Below are 18,673 nucleotides of genomic sequence, written 5' to 3' on the forward strand. Positions count from 1 at the left end.
TGTGTGTGTGTGTGTGTGTGTGTGTGTGTGTTTAGACAGGGTTTCTCTGTCACTTTGGAGGCTGTCCTAGAACTAGCTCTTGTAGACAAATTTGGCCTTGAACTCATATAGATCTGCCTGCCTCTGTCTCCCATGTTTTGGGATTAAAGCAATACATTATCACCTCCCAGTATTTTGGTTTGCTAATAAGTGCATAAATATTCTTTCTATTCACTGTCATTTCAACAATATTAGTTTCTTTTCTCACTGCTGCACCAGAATACATCATCATGTTGACAAATTCCCAATGGCAGGTGAAGGTTCCTTGTCAACTTCCATCTGCAGTGAACTTGATGAATTTAATCTAGATAACCCCTCATACAAGTCCAATGATTTGTCTCCATGAATATCCTAAATCCCATCAGACAACAGTATCTGTAATCATAGCAGCCTACAATTTAGAACAACATATGGTAAAAACATAAATAAAACTCAAGTCTCTATGGGCAAAAACACTTGCCATGTATATATTGTAATTTATTGTGGAAAAATGCTGGGGGATGGGAATCAAATATGAAGCCAGCAGCAGCTTGTTGGTAAATGATAACAAGATGCCTTAGCCTGTTGAACAGGTCTGAGATAATCAAAAACTATTTCTGCAAAAAGAACATGTTTTATTATGTAGAGACAATGATTAAATTTCAAAAACATGCAATTCTGCTCACAAAATTTCTAGGACAGCTGTAATGTACATAAAATTCTCAAAAAAATCTTCTTAAAACAGTGAGTCTTCCTGGAAGCATTGAGGTTTGTGAAGCTAATTAGGACAAGCAAACACAGGCACTCCCATATAACTCCTGCTTTCTGTTGGACATGAAAATAAACTGAAGTTCCTTTTGTAAAGGTCCTTCTACCTCAGCAGAAGGGAAACTTACAAGTCTTGGTATAAGTTTTTGTAGTGGTTAACATCGACTACATAGTAAAGCAATAGGTGTGAAGATTTCACATCCACACCCCACCCTCAATGTCCATGTACAATAACACCAAGATTTTATGTCTCTATTTGACGATTTCAGTAAATAAAGATGCTTTGCAAAAATATTTCTTTGTTCATATCAAATCATACTTTGCTTCCATCTTTGTAATGTTTAATGTGGTACAGAATGAAGGATCCTGTGAGGCAGTTAGTGGTTCACTATAGATAATAACTAAATAATTCAGTCACAGTAGACACACTGCATGCTTTTAGAAGTCCTCAGGAAGACTGAAATAGGCAATGAATGTTTATATTATGCCACACAGGATACTGACACATTTAGTGCCATAAGCCCTGGAGTCTGGGATGTTTTGGCGTGATCAGCTCTTTCAAAATTTCAGGCTCTGCTTATTTAGTGCACCATCAATCCTCACTTGGAATAGTGGCTAGTTAATCGAATCTAAACTAGTACCAATGAATTATCTGGAATAGCTGTAAATAATTAAGGATTCATCAAATCTACACTGCCACCAATGAATTATCTGGGTTAGTCATTAGTAATTAAGGCTAAACCTAAGCATAACAGTATTTGATCACATGGGATCAATTCTTAAAGGGAATACAATTGGAATTTTGCACTTATTTCCCAAATAATTCCACTGTATGATTTGATCTAATAGTCCAGAGACCAAATGTCAATAACACTGAAATCTTTGGTTTCCTCTTTCTGCATGTATGCTATGGTCAATTACTGGGAATATAGCAAGAAGTATTTGAGAGTACAAAGAAAGATAAAGAGTAGAAAATAGAAATATTTAATTCTATTAGTTTTTTCAGTTATAAAGTATAAGCAAATAATGAAGTAATTTCAGAAATGAGTCAGAATTGCCCATAAACAGCATAGCATAGAACATACAGACACCACAAGAATCATCTGGATTATCAGCACATCTTTGTAAGTGAGAAAGGAACAGAGAGTTATAGAGTACACACTTACTGACTTGAGTATTTGATACAGACAATGGGGATTGAAAAAGGGACACATCCAAGCCTGCCTCGAGTGCTAAAGGAAAAAAAGCTCCAAATTATTTGTAAACTAGATGACATTAGTGATGGGGGAGTGTCATATATCAATCTGTTGATTTCATTGGTTAAGCAATAAAGAAACTGCTTTGGCCCTCATAGGTTAAAACATAGGTTGGAGGAGTAAACAGAACAGAAGGCTGGGAGAAAGAAGCTGAGTCAGGGAGTAGCCATAATTCTCCCATTCCAGGCAGATGCAGGTTAAGATCATTCCTGGTAAGCCAGCTCTTGGGCTACATACATTATTAGAAATGGGCTAGTCCAGGTGTGAGAGTTAGCCGAGAAAAGGCTAGATATAATGGGCCAAGCGGTGTTTAAAAGAATAGAGTTTCCGCATAATTATTTCGGGTAAAGCTAGCCATGTGTGTGGCCAGGTGCTGGGGACGCAGCCCCGCCGCTCCTATTACTTCAACACATTAGTGTTAGTATTCATTATTAAAACCTTCTTCAGGATTGAAAACAGGATTGTTATTTGTTCTTACAGGTACCATCTGGACACAACAGATCCTCAGCCTGATTTATTTTGAGGGACACAGGAGCAACACTGAAAACATCCAAACAGTAGACAGAGCACCATTCTTTGAGTACAATATTCATAATGTGGACTTTGCCAAAATACCATCACCTCGTATCTTTTCTACCCACCTCCCATATTATCTGGTGCCAAAAGTTTTCAAGAACAAAAAAGTCAAAGTATGTCATAGAGCTTAGTGACTTACTGTACCCATGAAATGCCTTCTCTAAGTACTATTTAGTCTATTCCAATGTTTTGCCACTGTGATGCAGCTGCTATGAACATTCTTGAGTGTGTCTCCTGGTACTCTTCCACCAGCTTCCCTAGAACACACACCCATGAATAGAGCTGCAGAGTCACAGTGACCAGAGTACTCCACTTACAAAGGTGGTGCAGTAATTATGAAGAAAGTGGATTTGTCATTTTTTGCAGAAATGTGTAAAAGATGACTTATTAATGTTTCCCTAGTAACTTGACATATCAGACTTTTATATGTTTATCAACATGGCAGCTAGGAAAAGGTGTCTCAAATGTATGTTAATTTGCATCCTCATCCTCATAATGGGAGTGCCAATGTTGGATGTTTAATGGCCATCATAATGTTTGACTGTAAAAAAGAGTCTATCAATAACCCAATATTTTTTTACATTCTTCTGTTCAGTTTTCTTTCTATCACTTCTAGAAATGAATCTAATTTAGCTCATCCTCATTGCTTTTCTCATGTATGTTTTCATCAGCAACATTCTTAATTTTAGTGTTATCAAGCTGATTGATTTTTCTTGCTATTTTTCATATTTTTATTAAAAATTACTTTTCATCCTTATATACAGCCCCAGGTCCCCCTCTCTCCTCTTTCCCTGTCCTCCACCTATCCCATCCTCATTCCCCATCCACTTCTCAGAGGGAGTAAGGCCTTCCTTCAGAAATCAACAAGGTCTGGAATACTAAGTTGAGGAAAGAGCAAGCCTCTCCCCTGATATCAAGGCTGAGTAAGGTATCCCATTATAGGGAATGAAGTCCAAAAAGCAATTTCAGGCACCTGGGATGGCCCTGTTGCTACTCCAGGGGCCCCTCCAACAGATCAAGCCACATAACTGTCACCCACATGTAGAGGGTCTAGTTCAGTCCCATGCAGGTTCCCCACCTGTCAGTGATTTTTAATTACTGTCCTATTTGGTTTTGGTGGTGGTGGTAGTGTTTGTGTGCTTCCCTTTGGGGCTTGCTGGTATGAGGTTGCCTGTTAGCTGTATTTTTTGTGGGTGCAGTTAGCTTCCTTTGATTGGAGTTTTCCTTCTAGTTATTTTCTGTAGGGCTGGACTTGTGGCTAAGTATTGCTTAAATCTGGTTTTGTCAGGAATATCTTGTTTTCTCTATCTATGATGTTTGAGAGGTTTGCTGGGTATAGTAGTCTGGGCTGGCATCCATGATCTCTTATTGTCTGCATAACATCTGCCGAGGTCCTCCTTGCTTTCAGAATTTTTGTTGAGAAGTTTTGTGTAATTCTTTAGAATCTATCTTTTTATGTTACTTGTTTTTTTTTTCCTTTGAAAGTCTTGGTATACTTTTTCTTATTCTGTATGTTTAGTGTTTTAATTAATATATTTCAAGAATATATTTTTGAGGGTGTAATATATTTGGTGTTCTGTATGCTTTGTACCTTCATAGGCATTTCATTCTCTAGGTTGGGAAAGTATTGTATGATTTTGTTGAATATTTTCTATGCCTTTGAGCTGGTATTCTTCTCCTTCTATTCCTATTATTTTTAGGTTTGGTTGTTTCATATTGTCACAGATTTCCTGGATGTTTCACACTAAGAATTTGTTGGATTTAATATTTTTTTGACTGATGAATCAATTTCCTCTATTGTATCTTCAACTCCTGAGATTTTATCTACCATATCTTTCATTCAATTTGTTATGCTTGCATCAACAGTTCCTGTTCATTTACCCTGTTTTTCCACAACCAGAATTTCCTCAGTTTGTGGTTTTTTTATTCATTTGTATCAAGCTCTACATTTTTCTCTGCTCCTCTCCCTGCCTCTTTCCTCCCCCGTTCAATCCTCCCCCAATCTGTATTTTCTTTATTGCCTCTATTTGAACTGTTTCCTTCTCTTGTTTGATTGTGTTTTTTTTTCTGGCATTCTTGAAAGGTTTTATTGATTTCTTCCACTGTTTTTTTTTCTTTTTACTCCATTTTTTTTTCATTTCCTCTTAAGGGCCTTCATCATTTTCATTAAGTTATATTTAAGGTCATTTTCTTCTGCTTCATTTGTGTGTTGGAATGTTGTTGTAGAACCACTCATTTCTGGTGATGCCATGTAGCTCTTTATGTTGTTGTATGTATTCTTATACTGCTGTCTACCTATTTTTTTTTCCTCCAATTGGTACAAGTGGGTTCTCTAGCTCTGGTGGTTTACTCTTCCTCCAGATGCAATTCTGGCCTCTTCCTCTGGGTGCAGTTTGGGCCTGTGGCTCAGGAGTTGCTGTCCCTTCATGTGTAGGTCAGCCAGTGTGTCCTGCAGCAGGGGATGGTTGATGGGAGAGACAACTGCTGCCTGATTCCTGGGGGTTCTGTGATTGACAGAAGTGTGGGGTTTAGAGCCTAGAGAGCAGGACTTTCCAGCCAAGATATCTCATACTCACCTGTTTCTTCTGGTGCAGGAGGGGTCAGTGGGGCTTGTCTGATTTTTCTTTTAAATTAATTTACATTTGTGATTTTTTTCCTTGCTTTAAGCCTAGAGATACATTCTCTGGGTTTTGGTTTTTCTTTCTTATTCTTTTCCTCACTCCCTTACTTTATTTCCCTTATGAAAGTATTTCCTCCTCCTGTCCTAGATACCCAGGTGCTAATGTGGACAGACACACACAGATTATTGCTTCTATGTGTGAATTTTTATCCTACTTATGCTCTTAATTCATGTTTACATTATTTTTCTGAAAGATATGAAGGAAATGCTCATTTTTATTTGAATATCATAGATTACTAGTTATATTAATGTGATTATTATTTTTTGTTTTTGGATTTATCTCATTTGCTATTACATAGTACCCATCAATTGACCCTCATGGGTAATGAATTTTACTTTTGAGTTTTTAATTAAAAATTTTAAATAATATATTTTGATCACATAAGGCAAATTTATGTTCAATATTTGTGAAAATTATAAATAATATGCTTTTTGAGAATTGACCTATATTCTTTTTAATTTTAATTTTTACTCTTTTTAAAAAAGAAAACAAGCTATCTATTTTCATTCTACATATCAATCCAAGTTCTCCTTTCTTCCTCCCCTTCTCCCTTTCCCTCCACATAGCCCCTACACACTAACCCCCCACCCACTCATTAGATAGGGTAAGGCACATTGCTTTGGGGAAGGTCTAAGGCCCTTTCTACTATATCTAGGCTGAGCAATATATCTATCCAAACACAATAGTTTCCACAAAAGCCAGTACAAGCAGTAAGGATAAATTCTGATGCCACTGCCAGTGTTCCCTCAGTCTGCCCCAGCCATGCAACACTCACCCACATTCAGAGGATCTAGTTTGGACCTATGTTTGATCCTTCCATGTTCAGCTGGAGTTTGAGAGCTCCCATTAGCTCAGGTAGACTGTTTCAGTGGGTGTACCCATCATGGTCTTGACCTCTTTTTGAACCACATTCTTAAACATGAAATGCCATAGAGAAAGGTTTTTTATTACAGTACTCTTTGTAATACCAAAATATAAATAAAACCATTTGACTTTGCACAGCTCAAAGACTAGAAGAAATAATTATGCTTATTGTTATAATTGAATATTATAAAATTGTACTTAAAAACTTATAAGCATATCCAAGATTTGATTAAAGAAATAATTACATAATTCTTCCTACAGATTCTTTATATATACAGAAATCCTAAAGATGTTTTGACCTCCTACTTTCATTTTTCAAGTTTGATTGTTTTACTTGAAGCCTCAAATTCTGTGGAAACATTTATGCAAGCATTCCTAGATGGAAGAGGTAAGTATTAATTCATTGACCCATACTCAAATGAATTACACAACAGGTGCCAGTAAGCCAAATTCTCAGACATATAGAACATAATATAAAGAAATGAAATGAGACATTTCTTTTTGAAAGGAACAAGGAAAAAATACTGAAACAAGAAAAACAATAGCAGAAAAACAAAAACAAAAAAAAAAACCAAAACACAAAGAACTCATTTTTAGTGACAATTGTATGTCAACTCTATGCACTATCAACTTTGTTTTATATCTTTATGTAACATTTGAGGATTGTCAGGATTACAAAGGTATGTCATGTAGGAAGTATATTGGTTTACAGATATTCTATCAATTCCATCCAACTAGTGGCAAAGGTAGAATAATCCATTCTGGCAGAGGAAATGCTGAGGGTTGTTGTACATTTTACTTGAGGCTGTGTATGGCTTTATACTGCAGCTGTGGAATTGTTCATCCTACTACATAGATGTATTAATTAAGGCAAGAGGCTTATCAGTGTAGATAGAAGTTTCTGTCCCTCATGGACCTGCAGTCATTCAGTCCCAAAGAAACACAGAGGCTTATGTTAATTATATATAAATTGTTTGGCCTATTCGATCAGGCTTATTATTAACTAGCTCTTACAACTTAAGTTAACCCATAATTCTTATATATATTTAATTACATGACTTGGTACCCTCTCTGGGTGCAGCATTTTCATCTTGCTTCATCTGGAAGATGACTGTCTCTGCCTTTCCTCTTCCCAGAATTCCCTTTGTCTGGTCACCCCACCTATACTTCCTGCTTGGATACTGGCCAATCAGTTTTTATTAAACCAATGCAAATGACAAATCTTTACAGGGTACAAGAGCATTATTTCATTATTTCACATCACACCACATGTGGAATCAGAATTTCACTTGCTTATAAGATGATATTCAGATTCTGCATCACTACAGATAGTGAACAATAGGAAATACAGAGACATGTGACCTCTATGGAGAAGTAGGAAGAAGGAACACTATGTTTTAAAGTCACCTGCAGTCTCAGGACCTTTATTTCTCTATTACTTCTTTCCTACTCCTGTAGTAACATTACATAGGCAAGTTTCTATGAATGTCAGGTAATTGTTTTCCCAAACCACTAAACATTTTAAATAGGAATATAGACATCCAACACAGGCCCTCCATTTTATTTCTTTATTATTATTATTATTATTTATTTTTACTTAAAAATATCCACCTCCTCCCCTCCTCCCATTTCCCTCCCCTCTCCTGATCCTCCTCCCCTCTCTCTTCAGTCCAAAGAGCAGTCAGGGTTCTGCCCTGTGGGAAGTCCAAGGTCCTCCCCCATCCATCCAGGCCTAGGAAGGTGAGCATCCAAACAGACTAGGCTCACGCAAAGCCAGTCCATGCAGCACCATCAAAACCCAGATCCATTGTCCTTGGCTTTTCAGTCAGCCTTCCTTGTCCAACATGTTCAGAGAGTCCGGTTTGATCACATGCTCCATCAGTCCCAGTCCAGCTTGCTTTGCTGAGCTCCCATTAGATCAGCCCCACCGTCTCAGTGGGTGGGTGTACCCCTCACAGTCCTGACTTTGTTGCTCATGTTCTTTCTCCTTCTGTTTCTCATTTGGACCTTGTGAGCTCAGTCCAGTGCTCCAATGTAGTTCTCTGTCTCTAGTTTCATCCATCACCAGATGAAGGTTCTATGGTGATATGCAAGATATTCATCAGTATGGCTATAGGATAGGGCCATTTCAGGCTCCTTCTCCTCAGCTGCCCAAGGATCCAGCCGAGGACATCACTCTGGACCCCCGGGAACCCCTCTAAAGTCAAGTCTCTTGCCCACCTCAAAATGGCTAACTTAATTAAGGTATATACTTCCCTGCTCCCATATCCACCCTTCCTCCATCCCAACCCTCCCATTCCCCCAAGCTCTCCCCATCCCCCATTCTCAATTTTTTCTCCCCATCTCCCCTTACCTCCACCCTAACCCCACCTCCAAGTTTTCAATTTTTGCCTCAGTAGAAGAATGGATAAAGAAAGTGTGAAATATGTATGCATTAGAGTATTACTCAGCGGTAAAAAAAAAATAACATCTTGAATTTTGCATGCAAATGGATGGAAATAGAAAACACTATCCTGAGTGAGGTAACCCAGACACAAAAAGACGAATATGGTATGTACTCACTCATAAGAGGATTCTAGCCATAAAAAAAGGACATTGAGCCTATAATCCTTGATCTTAGAGAAGCTAAATAAGAAGATGAACCCAAAGAAAAACATATAGTTATCCTCCTGGATATTGAAAGAAGACAAGATTGCCTCCATTTTATTTCTAAAAATTCCAAACCAGAAAAAAAGGCACAGACACATAGCTTGGCATTCTCACTTGTCACTTTTCTTCCCAGTGGTAGGAAGCAATTGGTTTGACCACATAAGAGGCTGGTATGAACACAGACATGACTTCAACATTATGTTCCTGAGCTATGAAGATATGAAAAAGGTAAGATGAGGTAGTTGTATTTTTAAATGATTCCTTTTATACCATACTTCCCTTGGTTGAAATATATTCTCCCAATTATCTTCACACTTTATTCTTCACTGGGCTTTTTGTTGAAGATGATTCCTATTGTCCAGCCTCTTCCTCATTCACCGGACATTATCTGTATTCTATTCTCTATATAAAATCTTTTGTGATCTTTTCTTATGCAACCACCTGTGTCAAAAGCAACCCCAAAACTTCACACCACCAATGACTTTCATAATTAAAAAACTTTATTATCACATATTAATTACATCTATTAGTGATATTTGATGTTATATTCTTGTCAATTAATAGGGTGTGCATTGATCTTACCTTGCCACGCTTCTGGCATTGTCATTCCTTTCATACCCCTCAGACCCTCCCCAGTTCCTAAACACAATTCTACTTTGAGGTTGACTTTTCAGTTTCAACATATAAGAGAGCACACAAAATTTGTCTCATTGTCTGGCTTATTAACTTAAGCTGATGTCCTGAACTTCATAAATTTTACTGCAGATGACAGAATTTCATTTCATTTTTTACTTCTGAATGATAATTTATTTTATATATGGTATATGGCATATATCATAAAGTCTTTAGTTTTTCAGCTGTTGGTGGACACTAGTGCGAGTACATGTATTGTGGTTGAAGATGTATAGCAACAACACTAGGTAACAGTAAGGTTTTGAATGGTGATTTCCTTTCCTTTGACTATATACTCAGGGAGGCTACAGCTCACTACTAAAGGTTAGCAAACAGCAGTGAGGCATGTAACAACTATAAAATGTGAACAAATAGAGCCATAGACTAAAATTTGACTGATTTCTCCCTCCTTTAAAAAATAATCTTGGAGCATCTCTAAGGTGAATCTATAGAATAATTTTTGATTGATCACAATTGAACAGTATCTTAATATGCTGTGTAAAAAAAAAGAGTTAACGTTCATCACATTCTGGTACTTATTCACATATTGATTGATGGAAAATAAGTGAATGCTTCTGTGTGACAGGCTCCAAAACAAGAGTAAACAAAGACTTACCTTTTTATAGAGTTCATGCTCTAACAAGGAAGGCAAATAGTCAAAAAGCAAATACCCAAATTAAAAAATCCATAAGTGTATCTTGACTGGTTACATGGCAAAGTGAGTGTAGGGACTTTCAATGTGTGCCTGAAAACCCAAATTAAATCATCACAACATTCATAAAGGTGGAAGGCCAGAAATAAATCCATAAATTTGTCTTCTGAGCTCCACCCATGGCACTAGTTCCTGTCTTGCAGCAAACACATTGCATACACACACACACACACACACACACACACACACACACACCTACATAGTATTATTTTTAAACTTTTAGAGATTTTAGACTAGAAAGTGTAGTTATTAAAGATGCCAAATAAAATGTTAGTATTCATATGAAGGCTTCTGGTATAATTAAAGGTAATGGCTTCTCTGGAAGTAAAAGTCACATGGGATTCACAAGTTAATACATATGAATTAACAAAAAGAAAATGACTAAAAGCAAAATACAAGAGAGAATTTTATGTGAAGCAATAGAGTACTTAGAACCAAGTAAGGAAAGGACTTGAACATCGAAGGTGTGGGCAGAGAGAAAAGAAACTAGTATGTGAGACCGAAGTCAGGACTGCACAAGATCTGTGGGTCATGCTAATGATTATTTCTGTAATCCCAAAGTAGTGAGGAGACTTTAAGAGTTATAAAAAACTACAGCAATGGAACAAAATTAGTATCTTTGGAATATCATTCGCCATCATGAGTTTAAAACTGAAAGTGGTAAATGTTAGTAGACCAGTTAAAGACGAGGATTTACCCACTGAATATTCTCATACCTCATACCCATAATTATAAATGAAATTAATACTTTAAACAGAGAGAAAACCACCACTATTTTCTAGTAATTATGTTTCTACCAATGTTAAGATAATTTTGGTGCCTTCCTTGTCCATTGCTGTGAAATAACTTTGTAATTTTTGTCTAATGCTTCATGCTTACTTCTCTACTGACTATCCCACTAAGACAATAAACCAGTTTATTTCAGATAAGTTTGGTGAGAAGTGGCGTCCCTAGGAACTTCATGACTATACAGAAACGTTGCTGTTTTCCTTTCCCAAAAACAGAGCAATGGATAGAATGCAGACAGTGTTAAAAGATTCCTATTTATGGGACTAAAGTATAGGTATAGCAAATAGTCATCCTTATTGATGAAGACATCCATTGTTTGGAGGATTGATGAGGCTTACTTCTAGGAAGAGATGCATTTATTTGGTGGGGTTCTAAAATAACATACATATTTCAGTTCCCTAAATACATGATAGAATTATGATTCATGTCCCAATAGCTTCTTGAACTCGGTGCTTATTTATTCCAGAAGCATTTTCCTGTGAAATGTAAACATGAACAAGCAAAACAATCTAGATACTTTAATTTACCTGAAAAGACATCAGAGTCTCCTTAATGGCAAATCCTTCCAGGATGTTTGGGACTTAATTTTCCCTTCCCTTGTGTTTTTATTTTTCCTTTGTATGTTCCAACTGGCCAAAGTCTGTAATAAAGAATTGCATCTGTATTATGTGCCTCACTGTAGTAGTCACTGCAGACTGAGTATGGGGGAAATCAGAGAGGTGTTCCTAGATTTATATGAAAAATGTTTGCTCTTTCATAAAATGGGGCTCAGAATTATGAACAGAGATAAGTGGGGGATTTAAGAAATGTCTCTTTTGCTGAAAAACTATCCTGCGCAAAGAATGTGAGAATTACAGGAGTCTAATGACTTGTATCGCATACAAAACTCCCTATTTTGTTTTTGTTAATTTATCCCTTTTATGGAGATTGCATCTCAATGTGTAGTCCTAGCTTGTCTATAATTCTTTATTTAGACCGTTGTAGCCTTGAGCTTACAGAGATCCACCTGTCTCTGTCTCCTGAATCCTAGAATTAAAGGTATGCCAAGTCACCTAAGACAGGCAAAGTTCTTCATACAGGGGACAATATATTTTTCTTCTTATTCTGTACCATTCTGAGAGTTAAGTTTGATACTACCCCTGGCTCCAAGTTCGGCTATGCTGAGTTCATTTGAGTTGAAGTTTCTACTAAAATTATTCACTGAGATTACTTTTTATTAATTAAAGACAGTCTGTTTTTAATTTGTTCTCATTGATAGTATTGGGTTGACGCTGTATAAATTTTTGTCTTTTACCTCCTTGAATATAATATTATGTTTAAATTATGTTCAAGAACTTCATTATTGGTAACATCCAAAATTCCGTTATCTTTTTTCTTTTTCTTTCAGCTGCATTGCTCTATTTTTCATGTTCTTTCTGCTCTTCGTTTTGTTGTCAGTCATTGTGCATCAAAGCCATTTGTGTAAATCATTTATCATTAGGATCCTATTATTTTATTCACCACAACACACTAAGTTCCTTCCACAAACGGCCACATACAAAGATGGAGACTAACACACTCTAGTTACCTTAGCAGGGCCCTGAACCTTCTGGTATGCAGCAACAAACCCATCTCTTTTTTTTTTTGTATTTAATGCATAGACTCCTCGGAAGCTCCGCTTTCATTAAATATGGAAGGGATTTCAAGCTTCTCTTAATCAATATTTATTTTCACATCTACAAAGGTAATTCATGTGTCATTCCTATTTATTATTTTTATTCTTGAATTGGGGATAGTGCTTCTTCATTATGAAGAATGTTGCAACTTCTCTGGGTGAAACTAAACTTTCATAAACAACTACTTTACTCCTACTCAGTTTATTAACCCCAATTGCACTCTTAGTTATGATTTTAAAATCCTTCACATGAAATGTGCCATTTCACCATCATGACTTGTTATGTAACCATTTGTTACTTCCAATATACAAATTCTTTTTGGCAAGCTGAACCCTAGGATCCTTAAACCATAACTTTCTATTTTTTTCTCCTCTCATTCCTGAAAATCACCACACTATGTTCTTCCTGTATTAATTTCTTCAAGCTTAGTACTTGGCATGAGTGGAGACATGTAGTTGTATCTTTATTGACTTATTTTACTTACTGTGATGTCCTCAATGTCATCAATGCTTATTGGATCATTTTTCAGAATTCCCTCTCTCTGTCTGCACATCCCATGGTATTTATGGTCCATAATCTATATAAATTTGACTTGTTTCCACATTTTACCTGTTGCTCATACTGATGCTGTGAATATGGATGTACAAATCTTTCAGAGATTTTGGCTTCAACTGTTTGGAATCAGAAGTGAAAGCCAGAAGTGGAGTAGCTGGATTATTAAGCAAGTGTTATACATTTTCCTTTGCAAATGAACCACTTTATATTTCTACCAGCAGCACCAGCGCTTATGATTTTCTGTCATTTGTTAAAGAATAGTCATCATAATAGGACACAAATGGTGTGCACTTCTTGTCAGTTTCCACTTCCAAATGACTCACGATAGAGCATTTTTCTCCTGTGTTTAATGGATGGTTCTAGACTCCCTTTGAGAATCATTTATTTAAAGTTTTAGATAGGTTGATTTTGTTGTTGTCAATTTCTGAGGGTAATCCTGTATCAGATAAATGACATAAATACTGTTCCCGTTCTTATAGGTGAACTTTTCACTTCATTGAATCTGTCCCCTTTTCCATAGGAGTTAATTTAATGTTTTTTGTCTGTCTGTACTTTTTGAGGGATATTCAAAATATGACTGTGAAATCCTGTGTGATAAATCATTCTGTTTAAGTCTCTCTAAGAGCATTGTAGTTTAGTCCCTTGCTTTTATGTTTGGCCAATTTTCATTTGTTTGAAATACATTGTAAGGTGAGAATTCAGCTTTGTTCTTTTGCTTACAGACATCTGATTTACCCTAGAACATTTATTGGAATAAATGACGTTTCCCATTTAACGTTCTAAACAGCCATATCAAAAACCATTTAACCATTATAATTGAGAGTTTATTTCCTGGAAAGTCTATTCTCTCCTATTGGTTGATTTCTATATTCACGTCATAACCACACTGTTAGAATAACCATGACATTAAAATACTTCTTTGTGGGTAGAGATGGTTGAGTAGGTAAAGGGGTTTGCTGCCAATCCTGATGAGCCAACTACAATCATTGAAGCACACATGTTAAGAGAAAAGTAGCTTTATGAGGTGTCAAAATTTCATATAAATTTTGAATATATTTTCTTTTCCTCTTTTCTTTTCTTTTTTCTTTTTGCAAAAATGAAAATAAAAACCACAGCAATTTTATTACAGACTGCATAGAATTTGTGGATTGGTTCTATAGCATCTTTAAAATAACTGTCCTCGGTTTCCCGATGGTGGCACACACTTTATTCCCAGTACTCAGGAGGCAGAGGCAAACATATCTCTGTGAGTTCAAGGCCAGCCTGGTCTACAGAGCGAGATCCAGGACTGGCTCCAATACTTCAGAGAAATCCTGTCTCAGAAAAAACAAATAAATAAATAACAACTATTTTCCAATTCATCAGTGTACGCTGTTCTGTTTGTTTCTGTTTTCTTTTTCTTTCATCGATGTTTTGTTGTTTCAGTGGACCTGTCTCTAACCTTTTCTACATTTATTCCTAAGTTTTTTAATTCTACCTTTTAAAGTTCATGTATTTTAATCTTACTTTACTGTTACTCATCACTAGTATTTATAAGTATAACTAATATTTGTGTGTTGATTTTGATTTTATAACTTACAGCTTTGTAAAATCTCACTGTTCTAGCAGATTCTTTGCTTTTCCCTCATTTTTGTGTTACCTATGAGATCATACTGCTGTTCATTTTACAGAGAACGTTTTACTTCTTTGCCTTTAATTTAGGTGCTATGTTTCTCTTGTTGACTAAATTATCTGCCTATTATTTCCCAGTAATATGTTAAATGGAAGTAGTAACATCTGATGGATTGCAGACATCAGATAAAAATGATCATATTCTCAACCAACTGTCTTTCTAGCCAAAAGTATTGAATTCACAGTTGTTTTGCATGGATGCACTTGAGTTCTTCTCATTTTTCATGTTTTTATTTAACAAAGATATTGAGATGGGTGCAGTAGCTCCTACCTCTAATACCAGCCATTATGGGATGTTATGAAAGAAAGACAATCTTAACTTTGAGAGCAGCGTAGACTACATACTGAATTCCAGACCAGCTTAGGCTACAAAGTCTCAAAAGAGCTGTGTTTTATTAATGGTTTATTCTGGATCAATGACAATAAATAATAATTCCATTTTTTCTCCACCTGTTTCTATGATGTTTTTATGTGTTGAACAAGCTTTGCCTTCCAAAAGTAAATCATAGCTGTTCATGTTACACACTGGGCTGTAACTCACACCTCTATTATAAGGTTAGTGACTTCTCAAACCATGACTTATTCAGGACCTCAGGGGCTCAGTGCTTAAAATCTGCAGTTTTCTGGAGAAAGAACTGAGTGAAGAAGATATGGATGCTGTTGTGAGGCAAGCTACATTTCAGAACATGAAATCTGACCCGCGAGCAAATTATGAAGATGTAATAAGAAAGGACATTGGGACAAGAAATGATCAGGGAACATTTCTCCGCAAAGGTGAAATTTACTGGTCTGTAGTAGCAAAAGAAATTGTTGAGTTCTCCTGGAGTACTTTGAAGAAATAATATGTGTTTTAAAAGTATTTCTCCAGGTGATAATGATGTTTGGAAGCATCAAACATTGCAATTGAGAAAGAACCTTAAGGGTTTCTAGTAGTTTTAGTAAAAATTCTGAAAATCTGACAATTTCACTAAGTAAGTAAATACTGTTTTCTTTCCTTATAAGGCACACAACTCAAGTTTTAAAGTATGTCAGCAGTATTGTCCTAGGATCTAATTCATCATGTGCTATTGTTTTTTGGGAATTTCTTGCCTTATTTTGGTTTTGTTTTGTTGTGTGTGTGTGTGTGTGTGTGTGTGTGTGTGTGTGTGTGTGTCTGAGAGAAAGAGAGAGAGAGGGGTTGAGAGAAAGAGAAAGTGATAGAGACAGAGAGACAGAGACAGAGAGAATGAGTGCTTCTCAGTGTAGTCTAAGCAACCACGGCTACCTTAACTTCATAATCCTCCTCCTTTCTCTACTGCACACCCTGCATGAAATTACGATTACAGATATGGTGATGCACTGCCTAGACAAGAACAATTTTATTTGCTATTTTTCTAGGATACTGGACAAGTAAACTTATTGTCTGTTTATATTGAAGACAAAGTTTAAAATGCTGCTTCATCAAATGTGAGATTTTCTTCATCATAAAAATTAGAGTGATGTCTTAATAACTATATCTGACATGAATTCAATAAAGTGAACAGGCAATAAACTTGTTATGATCTCATTATATGCCCAGAGATATGGATAAGAATGAATATTTCCCTCTTGATACCCTTTTAACTTATCATTGCTGTGAGTATTAGCTTATATTTTAATACTACTGGGTTTTTATATTTTTCAGGAACTCTTTTATTTTGTCTCTTCTGCCACTTAACATGGATTCTCAAATCTCACTTCTCAGCAAGCGTAAATATCTTACCCATTATAGCTTGCCATCTGTTCCAAATATAAACAATATATCATCCTCTCAGACAAATAGGAAAACCAAATGGATATTTTCATTTTAACTAGTGTAATGAACATTTCCAATTCCTACTCAGTAAAATCACAAAGTTAACTGTTGTGAAGCTCTATGTCACCTTGACATGACTTGCTAAAACCTCTGGGTCTCATTTTTTTTCTGTTTAAAAATGAAAAAAACCAAACAGCATATACCTCAAATTCTGTGTTTGAAATACACTGTGTTTGAAGTCTAAGTGTTTTCCTAGTATAATGATTGGCACATAGTAAAATGTGCTTTTAAAATTCCTATTTTTTTTAACCTTTAAGGTGTTTATCTTTTCTTTTTAAAAATTGGCTACAACTCAGTGGTAGTAGCTAGTGATACCTATTTATTATGTTGCTGCTCTGAGGTTTCTTCTGTGATGAGAGGAGAGATAGCCAACCTAACCCTCTGGAGAACTCAGTGATGTGCAGTGTGAGCTGTAGAGAGTAGAGTGAGTTGGGTGAACTGTACCCCGATACTGCTACTTATATAGGTGCTATCCTGTGCTTCTTCCATTAGGAACCATTGGAGACTGGAAACATCACTTGACTGTGGATCAGAATGAAAGATTTGATAGAATATTCTACAGAAACATGAAAAACATTCCCTTAAAGTTCATCTGGGATACAAATGAGTAGAATTTTAATTACCATGTAAACTAATCACATAAAAATGTACTAACCAAAGACCATACTTAAATATTAAAATTAATTTCTTCTTATTATTTAATTATGAAATATAAAGCACAATTCTTTAATGAAATAATTAGCTTATGAGCTTATGCTTAGTTTGCTGGCCATAACATTGATTTCAAAGGTAGCTTTTAGCATTGTTATCGTTCACAAAATTGATATAACATAAAACATAAAATATGGCTTGTAGTCTTTAGAGATTCTTCTATAGTTCACTTTTTCTTTACCTTTAATTAAATTAGCATAAAATAGACACTAAAAATTCATTTAATCTTATACTTAACTTTAATTGATTGCTTTCAAAATCAATACGACTGTTCAAATGTTTTGTGTGAAATAAAGAGAGTTGTCATATAAAACATTTATGCGTTTAAAATTAATATAACAGATCTTAGTAAAGACATAAAAGTCAAAGATTAAACATATGCTGGGTTAAATGTGGATGCCCAGGATCTGGGCTCAGAGCTAGAGACATATGTGGGTTCCAAGGCCATGCTGCTATTGGGTCCATGCCATCTTAAATGACCTGCACTACCAACCATGTTCATGGGGACACCTGAGACCAGGATGCTGCAAAGGACTGTGTCTGAATCCATGGTCCAGTCACAGCTGGGGTCTGTATTGATGGGTGAGGAGCAAGGAGCAAGGGGTTATCTTTCCCTTGCCCACACTATCATATGGCAGATCTTGGAGCTAGCTCTCTCACTCTCAGTCTTCAGGGTCTGCTCACCCACATCTGCACATCCATTCTACTATTTATCCATCATCTGTCTGTCATTCCATCCATTTGTCCATCCATCCATCCATCCATCCATCCATCCATCCATCCACTCATTCTTACTCTGTAAATCAGTATTGTGCTGGGAGAAAAGTATATAGGAGTGTGATAAGCCCATGCTTCACCTATAAATCTGGTGCATAAAAATTACAGAGTATGAATTATTAACAAAGTATGATTAATTATTGGCAAGGTAAATTAAGTTTTGCTAATTTAATTGTGAAAGAGAGTCATAATTACCACTCCAGGAGAAGGCTCACATATAAGAATAAGTGGGCAGTATGAATCTGCCTTAATGAAAGGAAAAAAGGCACAATGTTGAGTGAGTGGATCTAGGAAACATTGGGAGTGGAAGGAGAATATGATCAAAACATATATAAAATTCTCCAAGAACTTACAAAAATAGTTTAAAACAAGTGAAAAAAGTAAAGAATTTGGCAATATGTCTTTACCTGAACTTGGGAAGATAACACTATGAAACGCTTTCTTTGGGAGTCTAAAAACATTGAAGCAAAATGTTATTTTAAAAA

The 18,673-nt window shown here is 36.0% G+C and overlaps 1 protein-coding gene across 1 annotated transcript in view; it reads left to right on the forward strand.

Annotated features, from left to right (window-relative positions):
- LOC101993707 (amine sulfotransferase-like) overlaps positions 1-17,728 on the forward strand; it is a 35,315-nt gene extending 17,587 nt beyond the window's left edge. The window contains exons 3-7 of the mRNA XM_013355583.1: positions 2,523-2,731; positions 6,425-6,551; positions 8,946-9,040; positions 15,454-15,640; positions 17,193-17,728. Coding sequence (XP_013211037.1) covers positions 2,523-2,731; positions 6,425-6,551; positions 8,946-9,040; positions 15,454-15,640; positions 17,193-17,311 — 737 coding nt within the window. The 3' untranslated portion in view covers positions 17,312-17,728. The remainder of the gene's footprint in view (positions 1-2,522; positions 2,732-6,424; positions 6,552-8,945; positions 9,041-15,453; positions 15,641-17,192) is intronic.
- Positions 17,729-18,673: the final 945 nt, after the last annotated feature.

Source organism: Microtus ochrogaster, unplaced genomic scaffold (assembly GCF_000317375.1).
Source record: "Microtus ochrogaster isolate Prairie Vole_2 unplaced genomic scaffold, MicOch1.0 UNK205, whole genome shotgun sequence".
Taxonomy (NCBI): Eukaryota; Metazoa; Chordata; class Mammalia; order Rodentia; family Cricetidae; genus Microtus; species Microtus ochrogaster.